The sequence below is a fragment of the Castor canadensis genome, chromosome 2 (assembly GCF_047511655.1).
Source record: "Castor canadensis chromosome 2, mCasCan1.hap1v2, whole genome shotgun sequence".
NCBI lineage: Eukaryota > Metazoa > Chordata > Mammalia > Rodentia > Castoridae > Castor > Castor canadensis.
The window spans coordinates 55,680,932-55,695,871 of NC_133387.1; the positions used below are offsets into that span (position 1 = coordinate 55,680,932).

A 14,940-nucleotide genomic window follows, 5' to 3' on the forward strand; every position below is an offset into this window, starting at 1 on the left:
GGATTACAGGCCTGTGTTACCACACCCAGCTCTTCATTCTGTTTCTGATAAAGAAAAAAATCAGGCTATGCTTATGATTTTCTTCAGTTTCTAGATTTATTTTAAATGCTGAAAGCATAATCCATCCTTGTCATTTTAAAGTTCCTATCCTTAACTATTGTATGCCTTCCAGCCATGGGCCTCCAATTATCCTTTTACCAACTTTTCAGAAAAGAAGCTACTATCTAATTCTGTGGTATAAAATCCTCGACAAATTTAGCATAATTTATTTTTACATATACGTGTAATATATTAGAACTGCATTCTTCCTGCCTCAGTTTTGACTGTGAAGCCAATATGACAAATATGTCATAGTGAAGGTAAGACAAAAACAAATGTGCAAATTTTCAAGGAAACCTGTTCTGAAAACATTTCTGTAATTCTTCAAACTCCTAACACACTTTGAAACATTCATTATAAGAAGAAGAGAGGAGAGGTTTTTAGGAGGTTATCTTGGGGGAAAAAACTGCACTGTGAGTTCTGTCCTCTTATTTAAAGCCTAGTGAGGAATGCTTCAGTGTGGTCATTTCCAGGAATTGGGGTTTCCTGGATTTGGGTTTGATTCCTGAGAAGGTGAGAAAATGCTAATTGCTTTAGTAGCATTACACAGAGACTTGTTATTATATTGAGATATCCTTTAAGAATTTATTAAAGCAAAGGATATTTGAGTGGTATGCATGACAAGATGGGCCATCAAGGGTAGTCCTAGGCCAGTGTGGAGAGGCCTGGAGACTTTCACAGAGACAGCCTAAAAGGGTATAGCTGGATGTCTTACAACTGAGAAAGGAGACACAAGTGACAACTCAGACTAGAGAATTGCCAGCCAACTCACCCAAGGACCTCAGGAGAAAAAGACCAGAGGGGACATCTGAAGATCACATATAACACCCTTGAGTCATCTTTAAGCCAACCCAAGGATGAATCCTTAAGCATCTGAAGACTTAATGAATGAAAAGCCATCCATCCAACTGTCCTAATTCTTCCTTATTACTTCTTAATCAGGAGTGATAGGGAAACAGCAGTTGTTGGATTAGGGAGTATGAGAAAGGAAGAAGGAGAAGCCAATCACTAAAGGCTCTCTAGTCCAAGGCAGGCCAGAACTTAGGAACAAATAAGATTTAATGTTAAGAAATGGTTTTAATAATTACATAGATCAAGGCATTTCAGTTTATTAACAGATACAACTTCTGGAAGAAAATTATTATAAAACCTTATATAATCTTACAGCATAAAAATTAATGGATAATTTTGGTCACTGCTCTATTCCCAGCATCAAAATGGCTCCTTATATTTAGTGAACTATTAGTATTTCCATTCAGGGGTAGGAGTGGGATTACCCTCACTAAATACTAAAGGGATAATGAGAGGCAGAAATAAGGTTGCCTATTTATCATAGTTTGTGTACCATATTTATTCAATCTACTCATTATAAATTTGAAAACTTTTGACAGTTTATGAAGCCTCAGGCTCAGTTTCAGTTGTCCTCTTCCTTCAGTAAGTCACACTATTAAAACTCTGTATTTGCCTAAAATTTTATTTCTGAATCTATATTATCAATCCACACTGCTCTGCTTCCATTCTCCTCAAACTCCCAACTACATTTGACATAATTAATTTTTTCCTTCTTTTTTATTTCATGGACACACCCTTCCTTGAGTGTTTGTTCCTTGTTTTAACTATCTCTTCTACCTTAGCTTAGCTGGAGTGCCCCAGATCTCAGTTTTGGACTCTCTCCTCTTTATCTTATTAAGTTCCACGATTTATCCTCTGTGCTTCCAGAAAAATATTCAACTGCTACTTTCATGTATCCTTTCAGATACACAATAAGTATATAGGAATTAGTATGTGAACAAAACTTGATTCCCTTTCCCTGAGTGACAACAATGACACCCAACTGTGCAAGCCAAAAATCTGAAAGACCTCTTTGATTTTGCCATTTTTCTTACACCCACACATCCAATCCAACAGAAAGTGGAGGTGTCTCCTAGTCTGCTTTGCATTGCTTTGTGGAAATCAGCCTTGAGGAACCTACACAAATAGACACTCTGACTACTGCTGTGGTTGCAATAATGTCCTTTTTCTCTGAATCAGGAGTCTCAGGGTCTTCTTCCGGCATCCCTGAAACTATGGCAGGCTAATTTGGATTTTGTTAGGGTAAAAACCTTTCACATATCTTGACAGGTTGTATCTCCACTTCCAACCATCTTCATTTTAACATCCTACTATAGCTTCCAAAGGCTCTATCTTTCCAGAGCTGCCAAACTAATCTCCCTATGTCTGTCTCTGCTTTTCTGTCATACCAATTGTCTATAGCAACTTGATATTTCCCCCCCCCCCAATATGTGTAAAATCATAATCATTCTGCTCAAAAATCTTTTAATGGTTTCTATATAGAAGTAAAACTTACATAAAATAAAACTTAAATTCTTTACTGTATCCTACAAAATCCCACATGATTTAGCTCCCCCAACAACTTCTTATACTACATAACTCTTGTATTTACTCATTAACCTAATTTATCCATTAAAACTCATGTCTTTCTTTTCTAAAATATTTTTTGCATAAGGGTGTGTTGTATTTGCTGTTTCTTCTCTTAGCACATAAAAGTCCAATGGCTGGTGTTTCTCATCCTTCAGTGGAGTATTGGGAAGCAGGCACTAGCAATATAGAAATGCCAAGCATTTTTTTAAAGAATTTCAGATTTGATATATATTGTAACATCTTCAAAATAGCATGAGAAAATTAGAATTTCATTGTAAATATTTGAACCTTGTCAAAATTCTATAGTCACCTCCAAAGTCTCTGTCTGCTATAGGTAAAGTGCTCCATCTGCCCCAACCACAACAACAACCCAACATCGTGATACTCAAAGTACGGTTCTTTGTCTAGTAGCATGACCTTTTGCTGGGAGCTTGTTAGAAACCCAGATTCTTGGGTCCCTAACCCTTCTTATCAAATCAGCATCTTTATTTCATGTGAGATCCCCAGGTGATTTGTATTCACATTAATGTTTGAGACACACTGTGGTAACTGCCTTCCCAAGAAATTAAAAAAAATAAAAATCCCATCACAGCACACACCACTGCATTTTCATTAATTTATTCTGTCCTTCTCTTACTCCCTCCTATACTATAACTTACAAAGGAGGAGGAACTTATCTATGTTGAGATCTCTATCTCTAATGTTTATTAAGTACTCAGATATTTTGGAAAACCCGAATGAAGGAAACACTCAAGAGTTACTCTAAATGAGTTCCTTTATGGATAGTTTTTCACTCAAGCATGCCCTAGTCTTTATTTACACAATTTAAAACATGCACTGGACTCCTGGTGACTCAGTGTTCGATTCGTAAAGTATCTGAAGAAATTTGGATGTGATACAGCAGGAGATGACCTGAATGATTTCTCAAAGGTTCTTTGAATTTTTGATTCTTACCAAATTCTTGCTTGTTGCATCTTGGATGCCTGCAGTAGCTTCTATTAGTCCTCCTTGTTCTATACTACACTCTTTCGAATCTGTCCTTCATGTTAAGGATAAATAAGATGTGGTAATGACACAGATTTGGATCCAAACACTTGTCCTATTATTTCTTGCCACCCAGGAAGTTAATTATCCTCTGAGTCTGTTCATCTCTCTGATGGATAATAAAATTTGCTTCCCAGGGTGTTAATGAGGATAGGTGAGCTCACGTATGCAAAGCATCCAGCAAAGTTGTTCAGGGAGGATTTGTTCTTTCCTCCCCTTGTATCTTTCACCAGATACTTTTTGCCTAAGTTTACAACCAACCAAAAGAAAGCATGAAAGAAATTTTTAAAAAAAATCTCAAGATCTCAAAACTATTTTATATTATCTAAATGAATTCCTCTGCTTGTATAATTTGGTCAAGTTGTCAACTTCCATTAGCTTCTAACTACACACAACCTCACCCAACCCATTTTCCACTTGATGAAGACCAGCATGATAGGTTTATTCCTGTTGTGTCTCAGGAATACTTCCTATTCTAATGTTCTCCAGCTTCCTTAATTGCACTTACCCACCAAAGTGTGGGGTAAAATCCCACGTCTTTGAGGACTGTTCTTGAAAAGATCCACTTTACTGAGCTGTTTTTTGAAGTCCACATAGATACTGAGTTTGGACCATTGATTTAATTATAAAGTATTAATCTGTGTTAATGTGAAATTCTTTTCATACATGATACCCACTACCAACTCCTGCCAGTTGGGAAGAAGACTGGAAAGTTATTTTGAAGACTGGAAAATTAATATTATTAATAATTCACAATAGGTGAGTTATAAATAGGTGGCAAAATTAGAGTCATAAGCCTGCTTTGTTTGATACCCAAATTCCTTCTAGTTCCCTCAAATATTGGGTAATTTTCTAATTCAGTTGGTTCAGTCTGAACCTCAGAATTTCCCTCTCAGAACGTTTTAATCTCAGTCCTGTTCTAGACTTCTAGGACAAGCATCCTAAGTACAAATGTAGTAGAGCCCTTGAGAATTCCTAAGCGAAGAGAGCCAGTTGTAAGAACTCAGAGATTGGTTGTGAGTGTGGGCAAGAGGGAGAGAAAGGGCTCTAGTTTGAGGCGTCAGCACTCCTCAGGTCCCCTCATTGTTATAAAGAGTTAGGACCCATGTGTCTTACTTTCTTAAGAGAATGAATCTTTCTGAAGAATCTTTCTTATCTAATTATGTAAAATTTCTTAATTTTTCTAACTGTGACAAATATTTCAAAATAGTGAAGACCAAACTAAACATATCTGTGGGACAAGAAGAACATGTAACTTATTAGGGCAGTGATTTTCAGTTGTGGCTACAAATTACAGTTGATCTGGGAGCTTTGAAAAATATTGGTGTCTAAGTCACAAACCAGGACAATAACACCAGAATCACTGGAGCTGTGGCCCAGACACCAGCAATTTTAAATGTTGTGCAGATGACTGAATATGCAGTCAAATATGATAATCACCACCTTGTTGGAGGCTTCAGTCTACCTTTTATAAATTTAGTATTGACACTATTTATAAGAAGCGAGGCATCAGAAGATCTTAGCGTGGTTGGCGTAGCCTTAGCAAACTCATTTCACATCCTTCTGCCCCATCTGCCTTATGAGTTCTGCCATGTGATGACATCTCTGGTACCTTCAGCTAATTCCATTCAGTCAGTTTCTTTACTACATATTAAAAAGTCATTTTTGTGCTTTAGAAATAAATGCTAACTTATTAAATAAAATTAATTTTTATAATGTTATTTATGTTTATTCTCAGTAGGAGCTTCTCTACATTTTTTAAACTAGCTCTTTTGGGAATGGATAGTTTTAAATTATATGTCCAGGGAAAAATAATTATCATTGTAACTACTTCAAGCCGTATCTACTAAGGATGGCTCTCTAAGAATGTAAAAAAAAAAAAAAAAAAAAGAGGGGGAAAAGAAAAATCCCCGCAGATCTATGGGAGTGAATGGGGACAGGGGTATTAGAACACATTAACAATATTCCATTTTAACCCCCAAACTCTAAAAGTTCAAACTCACATGTGGTTCATATGTTCTGCCCTTTGGTTTTGCTTACATGGTTCTGATGTTGCTTTCAGAAGATGATAATTATATGGAAGTCCAGAAATTTGGGCTATTTGTTATTAAGATTCTAAGAATAGTGATTTAATTAGGGATTTATAGATGTGCAATAAGAATTTTAACGAGTTCAAGGACTCTCCCCTCTCTGTATATACACACAGCATATTTGTATATATAATAAAGTTTTAGAAAAGGCAAATAGCAAATTAACATAGAACTTTAATCCATTTTAGGGAAGGAATAAAGTGTGAATGAAATTTTTCAATGTTTATACTGATCCTGGCTTAATGTTGCAAGTGCATTTTGATCTACAGATCGATCTATTGTAGCCAAATCCTCTTAAGTCTAATTTGAAGTAGTCTCATTATGTTCTTAGGGATTAAGTCTTATTCTCTTGTCAACTGCTTTTTAAGTTTAATTAAAATGTTTTTCGGTATATGTGTTACATTTTCTTTTCCACTAGATTATAAATTGCTTGAATGACCATGGCATTTACATTTATCTTCCCCTCTGTGCCTAGCACAGTGCTCTAAATAATGTAAGTACTAATTAGGTGCTTTTAAAACATACTGAATTAATTCTTACATAGAATATTGAGGTTCATCATAACATCTGTTATTACTCATTTCATTCTTGAGATGAAATAAAAGGAGTGTATTTTAAATCCTACACAACAAAATGTTGACAGGATGGAAGAGGAAAGCCAGGAAGAAACCAGTCAAAACAAGGAAAAGAAGAACCAATCAAAGACTTACTCTGTAGTCACTTGATGTCACATAAAATATGGGGAGGAAGGCCAACCAGATGATGCAGGTGGTGTACATGGTAAAACCTATGAACTTGGCTTCGTTGAAATTTTCTGGACACTTCCTCGTTTTAAAGGCATATACAGTGCATAAGATCACCAGAAGCACATCATAAGTAAGAGAAATCAACATGCTGGAATCCTTCACATTGCATTTTAGGATGACTGTTTCCCGTTTTTCTGGCAGGGTATATCTCCTGGTGCCTGGAGCCTCCAGAATGAGCCACACAGATACCACCACAATTTGCACTGATATTAGACCCAGGCAGATGAAAACCTGAGAACCGGGACTGATGAATTTTGGCCTCTGAGCTCCATTCTTGACCCCATCGAAGATGCGGGCAATGCAGTTTGTCTTGGTCAGCAGGGCTGAATAACAGATAGCAAAAGAGGTCCCCAGCCCAAGTCGGCGCAATGCACAGATAACAGGTGATGGTTTGGCAATGAAGAAGAATGTCATGCAGTATGACAGGCCAACCCCAAACAACAAGATATAGCAGAGTTCTCGGCCTGATGCTTTGACCAAGGGTGTGTTGTTGTGCTTGATAAAAACAGTTATGACTACGCATGTACACATAAAACCCAGGCAGGCAATGGTGACTGGGCCAATGGCCCAGGCATCTTCCCACTTGATGTAGTCTTCAGGAAGGTCAAAGCATCCAGATAGGTCTGCAGTAGGCCATTGCCCAGGCCCACAATCCATACAGGTAAACTCATCAACCAGGTATTCATAAGATTCACAGGGGATGCATATCCAGCAGCAGACATCCCCTGGTTGCATGTTCTTCATTTCATTGGGGGCGCAGGGGTCACTGCATTGGGAAGTGGGGACTGAGTTCCGGGACCAGTGGATAGAATCAACATCTAGTGATAAAGTTTCTGCCCAGTGACCAACCTTCAAGTAGGTATACTTTCCGCCCACGTACTGGAAATTGAACACGTTGTATCGTCCCATTCCATCTCCAAAAGTGTCAAACTTGACCATGCTATCTGCACCTTTATTTGGGTTGAATGGAGCTTTGATATGTAGAATGAAAGGGGAAAAAAAAGAACACTTGTTTAGGTATCTATATGTGATCAGCTATATGTGATTACTTTATATCATACACTTAGCAGAACTGAAATAATGGAATAGGGATTCCAAGGCTGACATAATTTATCAGTTCCCATTGAAAATTACACATAAAAAGCTACTAGTATACTTACGTATTCCTAAATTCACTCACTTAACATTACTGAGTGTGTGAAGGGTGCCAAGTGCCAGCAATAATGATGAGTATAGTCCAGTGTACCTTGAAAGGAGATTATACAGTGGGGACCGATGGGCATATTTTAATATTCTGTGTGGTGTATAAATATGCTTTTCTTGAAAGATTTCACAATAAGATTTGAGTATAGCTTCATGTCTCATTACCATTATGTATATTATGTATATTTATGTATATTTATGTATAGCCAATATTTAGAATGTAGGTAAATATGCTTTAAAGTTTTCTTCTCAGTGTAGGATCAGTGGCACTCAGAAAATGGCCTGCTTTCAACTCTGTCTCTCTCCTACATCTCTTTGAAAGTCCCCAAGAGTGTTGCGTATCTGAATATCCAAGCTTCCTCCTCCAGACAGCTCATCATGTCTCTCTTGCCAATGTCCACTGCCATGCTGGTCACTTTTTTATTTTTGGTTTCTGTGGTGCAATTTATTATTCTTAAATACAACTCTACATTTATTAAATGTCTTAGAAATATTATACTCAAGTAATGGAGCTCCAGAGAGAGACCATTAACAAAGAAGGGAAATTTTACTTTCTTAGTTTGTCAGCTTCCTACTTAGTCTGGTCACCTCCCCACTACATATGCTTGCTCTCTTGTGGTTATTTCTATGTAATTGTCATCAAGATATGGAAGAAGGTTGAATTGACATTTGGCATAAGTCCAAGTCTGTGAATCTGTGCTCACTTATTTTCATGCCCTAGACTCTGGTCTTCTGTGTACTTACTATTTCACACTGGCAATCTTTATTTTTTCTTTAGAAGAAAAGTGTTGCTTCAAAGACACATACAGTTAGTAAAGGTGGGATTACTAGTGTGATACTGACTCATGAATATATGGAGAAACCAACAGTGTAGAATAAGATATCCATAAATAGATTCAGTGTATGCTAATATTTTGTATATGCTAAAGGTGGCATTGCAAACAAGTGAAGATATTTACTATACAGTGCTGGGCAATTGTTTAGGCAATTAAATAAATGAATTTGGATGTATCTCATAACTTATGCCAAAATAAGTTCTGGAAGGATCAAAGTTTTACATCTGAAAAACAAAACCATAAAAGTTTCAGAAATCAAAGGGCAAATTAACATTGGAGTGGGAGAAATACTTTTTAATTGTTACTGAAAATACATAAACCATATAATAAAAGCTAACTATATGAAAAAATTTAAAAATTCCAAATAACAACAGACATGAATAACATAGAAGTATGAGTAACAAATGATATTACAGACAATGTCTGATATTGCAGACAATGGGTAAGTTTCTAATAACCCAACAGAAAAATGGCCAAAGACTATGAACTTGATTTTCACCAAGAAGGAAAATCAAATGATTCTTAAGCACATGAAAATATGCTCAGAAAAATGCAAACTTTTAGAAGTAGAATTACAGACCCTCAAAGATATCCATGTCCTCATCTCCCAGAACCGGAGACTTGTGTCAGACAACAAAGAGGAATTAAGGTTGCAGATAGAATTAAAGTTGCTATCAGTTGATTTAACTTGAGGAGATTGACTTGTGTTATCTGGATGAGTTTAGGGTAATTAAGAGTCAGTAAAAGTGGGAAAAGGAGGCAGAAGTGTCAATGTCAGAGTTTGGGATGTAAGGAAGACTAACCATTTCTGGCTCTAAGAGGGAAGGGAGCTGTGAACATGGGAGGTCAATAGAAGCTAGAAAAGGCAACACAATGGATTCTCTTCTGTGGCCTTCAGAGAGAAATGTAGCCCTGCCTGAAGACACTTTGCATTTTAACCCAGTGAAATCCATTTTGCAGTCCTAACCTCCAGAACGCTTAGACAATAAATTTACATAGCTTTAAACATTAAGTTTGTGGTAATTTGTTACAGCAGCATTAGGAAACTAATATATACAGTAAACCTAGTTTGCGTTTGTAACATGTATTCTTTTAATGAAGCTGTAGTGAAGCAGGAACTCTTAACCTGCTGTTGGGTGTGTATTTAGCATACTTCTAACACAGGGAAATTTAACAAAAATTTTCAAAGTTACAGATACATGTAACTTTTTACTTAGAAATTTCAATTCATGGATATATTCTGCAGATAAACTGCTTATGTGTGAATTGTATTTTTATAATATTGTTTACTGAATGATTGTAATAGAAGAAAATTGGAAGTGATCCAGTTGTTCATCAATAGAGTTCATTAATAAATAAAATAAAATGCTACATAGCTGTGAAAAGAAATGTTTTCTATAAGTTATGGATTATGGATATTATGAAATCTAAAAATTGCACTGAGAAGTGTGAGAAAGATTTGATCTACTATACTTTATGTAAATGGGGCAAATAAAATAATGGGGCATAATAAAATAATAAAATAGATTATTACTTTTCTGTGTATAATGGAATCCTAGAAGGATAAATAACATAGTAGGTACTTACGGGCAAGAGGTAAGAAATGAACAGATGTGTGGGAAAGATAGGAGGGAAATTTTTACTGGATATCTTTTATACTTTTTAAATTTTAAACCATGTGAATGTTTTACCCACAATTTGTGTTTTCTTTACCTAAAAATAGGAAGAAAAACAATCAAGGATCACCAGATATTTGAGTACGTTTCTAACTTGAAAGAGAGAGACTGAACAGGAAAAATAAAGAGTAAGTAATTTGGAGAAGATGGAGGTGATGCAGGGAGCAAAAGACAAGGAATTTAAAACATTAGTGTGCTGAGAGTGATAAATGAAGATATTATATCTCTGACATAGATGCAGAATAAGAATAGTCTTAGAAAGGAATAGACTTAAAAGCAACTGAGGCCAACAGGAAAAGGGGACCAGGAACTAGAGAAAAGGTGAGATCAAAAATAATTAACCTAGAAGGTAACACACACGCACAGGAAATTAATGTGAGTGAACTCCCTGTATAGCTATCCTTATCTCAACCAGCAAAAACCCTTGTTCCTTCCTATTATTGCTTATACTGTCTCTTCAACAAAATTAGAAATAAGGGCAAAATAGTTTCTGCTGGGTATTGAGGGGGTGGGGGGTAAGGGAGGGGGTGGAGTGGGAGGTAAGGGAGGGGGTGGGGGCAGGGGGGAGAAATGACCCAAGCCTTGTATGCACATATGAATAAAAAAAAAAAAGAGGAATACAGAAAAAGAATGAGCTTTAGGAAGTGACATAGAATAGAAATTCAATATAAGGGCTGAAAGATGAATATGAGAAAACTCTCAACATTTGACCACAATGCTGGGAGGAAAGTAGGAAATATAGTAGGAAAAGGATCATAATGTGAAACTCAACTAACAGTTGTTTCAGAAATAAACATCATCAGAAGAGTCAAAGTACACATCTATGGGGAATGGGCTTTGCTTTGGGGAAGGAGAGGCAAAGGACTTTTGTTTTGCTTTGTAAGTGTTCTGTAGCCATGTAAACATTATGCACATATATTACTTTGATAAAAATAAAATAAAAGTTTAAAACAGAATATTTGAGCAAGAACAGGCAGAAGATCTTGTAAAGTAAACAAATCATGAAAATAACACTATTGCAAGTATAACAAGTTCTTGAAAAGTGGTGGTGAAAACACAAATAGTACTTTTGGTGGAATTTGTCTTGAATTAAAGTTTACTTTTTACTAAATTTGTTTTGCTAAATTTTCAAATATGTAACACAATATGGTCAAGTATCTAAATATCTTAAATAGATAAATCACATTACAGTGCTTCAAATGAACACATTACAAATTCTAAACAAAAATACATTGTCAGAGGAAATGCCCTGATTCTTAGCTTGAATATAGCGTCACTGTATCTATACTAGAATGAAAAAGATGAAAGGAGTTACAGAGAAGAAAAAGGTGCATCACGTCTATCAAATATCCTACATGTATGGATAATTCTGTTCTCGAACTGTGATTCTAATACAACCCAGCCTGGGTGGTGAGGAGACAAATAAGAAAAGCAGGCTCTTCAGTGCTGCTGGTGACTTCAAGTGCCAGAGTGGTGGAAGCTCAGTGTATTCATACTGTCACCTTCCTGATGCATTGTCTAGGTCAAATGACTCAGTAGGGAGAGAGTTATAACTCACTGAAGCTGAACTACAATGCTCCTGCAGGCAATTGCATGGCTCTTTAGTGTGAGAAAACTCTGGGGAGTTTGCTATTTCTCAAATCTGTCTTACCAGGAGAGCAAGCATCATGAAATGGAAAAATAAATCACTTCACCTTTCACTGGCATTACAATAAGCATGAAAGAACTCAAATAAAAGAGGGGAAAAGAAGAGTAACTGAAGGATAGCAGAATTTTTCAAAAGAAGACTTACAACTTTTTCCAAAATCTAATTTCAAACTCCTTATTATTCTAATGTTTTGATACCAGATCTTCATTTTCAGAAGGATCCTCTTCTGGCCTCAGGTCAAGAGAATGGTTTCTCAGTGTTCCTCCTTATCCAATTAGTCCTGACCCCACTTTCAAGTAGATTTATTTGAAAGGTTTAATACCAAGGTGACCAGTCCTCCGAGGAACCATTTGGTAGAGATGAGTCAAGTCTATTCCTTAGAAATATCATCGGTCAGTGGCAGAAGAAAATTAAATTGGTTATTTTTTTTTCCTCTCAGACAGAGGTCCAATTAGGATAAGATGATAATGTGGCTTCTGAGGCCTTCAAGAATGGGCCTACTGCCTCCACTGACCTGGTTCACGTTCATAAACACTGACGGAGATTGCAAAAGTCACCCACGGCAGCATGACTCTGATTTACAACTGGAGCTGTACTCCAGTGGTCTGCAAATAGTCTGACGAGTTGTAATAAATATAGCAGTGAGAAGACAGAAAATGACATCTTCCTTGAAAGTCTATGTTAGAGGCCAGGAGGTGAAGAAGCCAAAGTCCTTTTTGTCTAGAACAGAGAAAGTCTTATGCAAACACCATGCCCTAAGAAGATAGGAAATAAAAAGGATGAATCCCTGGGTGTCAGTAATTTACCTACTGATTAGGAACAAAATTTATGAAGCACTTCTCACAAGTTATCAATTGAGTGTAGCAGCTGGTACAGCATACCACTTAAGATGTCTTAGGTGCTCAATCTCACATGGGAAAAAGGTCATTAAGAATCTAACATGCAGGCCAGGGGTTGTGGCTCAAGTGATAGAGTGCCTATCTTGTAAGTGTGAAGCACTGAGTTCAAACCCCTGTACTGCCAAAAAAGAAAAAACTACAAAAATTCCACAACTAACATGTATAGTAAACGTGAGTACTTGCTTTTTTTAGGTGCTATGACTTCTGAAAAGGACTCTACAATTCCCCTAAAGAGTCAGCAAGGTTGAGGATTCTGTCTTCCCTATCCAGATCTAACAAGTTAAAATTTTCAGCATTCACAGCAATTCAGAAAAGAACAATTTACTATTAGACTAAGAGTGAAAAATGGGGAGAAAGTAACACTGAGCGAAGTTAGTGAGACTACAAACTCTTTCCCCAAGTAGGGACAGGGTCAGGACTTGCCTATCTTACTTTATTCATTTTACCTATAAGTCTCATAGTGGTCACCATCTCTTTGGTTAGGGACACTCTTTAATGTGAGCTGATGTCACTACCACCTTTTTTTTTTTCCCACTCTTCCTCAACTCCTGTCTTCTTCATTATGTAGATACCTTACTACTTTTCCCTCATCTACCCTAATGAGTGTTTACATTTATAAACACTATTCACTTCAATATAATACATATTTAATATATATTTATGTATAAATATAAATATATAGAATATATATATATATAAGTATCAAATAAGTGAATTATCAGAGTTTGCATACCCATGAAACATCATGGCTGTTAAGAAGCATAACCTGACCAGTTTCCTATCCTTATTGCTGACCCTTCCTTCTTCCAAAAGGCAGCCACCACCTTAACTTCTCCTCTCAGTGAATTAATAACAGAATGCTACAACTGGGTAGCTTGACTAAGAGTTATTGTCTCACAGTTCTGTCTGAAACTGAGATGTTCACAGGGTTGGTTCTTTCTGAGGTCTTTGAAGGGAAATCTGCTCTGGACCTCTCCTCTAGCTTCTGGCAGTTTGCCCTCAATCCTTGGTGCCCTTTGCTTACTTGTGCGTCACTCCAGTTTTGTTTTTTTTTTTTTTTGCCTTCACAGGGTATTCTCCCTGCATCTCTGTCTCTGTGTCCAAATTTCCCCTTTTATAAAGACACTAGTCATTTTGGATCCCACCCTAATGAAGTTATTTTAATTTGATAACCTTGTAAAAATTCTGTTCCCAAGAATGATCACATTCTGAGGCATTAGGATTATGACTTCAACTTATCTTTTTGAAGGAGAATACAACTTATCCCATAACAAGCATGTACTATTTTTGCCTGACATTAATAGTTATGTTATAAAGTATGTATTATTTCACACCTAACATGTTTTGCTCAAAATTAAGCTTGTGAGATTATTCATACAGTGGTGAGAAGCTACAGTTGGTTCATTTTTAATGATATGTAGTATTTTATCTTACAGTATACCACAATTTATTTTTCTATTTGTCTGTTGACAGACATTTCTTTAAAAAAATTTGGGGGGTTTCAGCTTATATGAATACTGCTTATATGAATACTTATATGAATATGAATCATTAGCTGGGTTATCCCAGAAACAAACTCCAAGACTAAATTCGATCTGAGCAGTTGATTTGGGAGAAATAGAAAAGTAGAGAATTAAAAATTTAAAAAGAAAGAATCCAATGGAAGTAGCATTGATGAGTAAGTTATTGATGAGGACAAGTGGATCTCGGTGTCAAGGGGACCCTTTGGGTCATGGTGTAGAATGGGAATTGGGCAGAATAACCCACTTACCAGCTTGGATGGGACAACTCTTACCTGTTGTTGGTTGATCACTGCTTCAGAGGTGCTGACTTCAGGGCACTTGTAGCATGTTCCAGTTATGGAGAGAACATGCTCCTGTGATCAAAGCTCCCAGGCAGAGGATCACAGACGCTTTTATTCAGAAGCTACTGGCATGCATGATGATAGTGAGTGGTGAGGAGATACAGGTGAGGTGCTGTCAGCCATTTGCTATGTGCTGCTAATGATGGTTCTTTTACATGTCATTTGTGGTACACATGTGTGAAGTTCTGTTGTGTTTATGTAAACACAATGGAGTGATATTGTATATGAATTTGAGTTGCTTCACTTCTTAATGTGAATGTAATTTTATACATTCCAACGGAAATACAGTCTTGCATTGTGTTGGTTTTGCTTTTGTAATTTGTGTTTTCCTAGCACTGAATGATGTTAAACACT

At 36.5% G+C, this 14,940-nt stretch overlaps 1 protein-coding gene across 3 annotated transcripts in view; it reads right to left on the reverse strand.

The window, feature by feature from the left end:
- Grm3 (glutamate metabotropic receptor 3) overlaps window positions 1–14,940 on the reverse strand; it is a 210,993-nt gene that overhangs the window by 15,671 nt on the left and 180,382 nt on the right. For all 3 annotated transcript variants that reach the window (XM_074064859.1, XM_074064860.1, XM_074064858.1), the window contains one exon: window positions 6,365–7,431. In XM_074064859.1, the coding sequence (XP_073920960.1) occupies window positions 6,365–7,431 (1,067 nt within the window). The remainder of the gene's footprint in view (window positions 1–6,364; window positions 7,432–14,940) is intronic.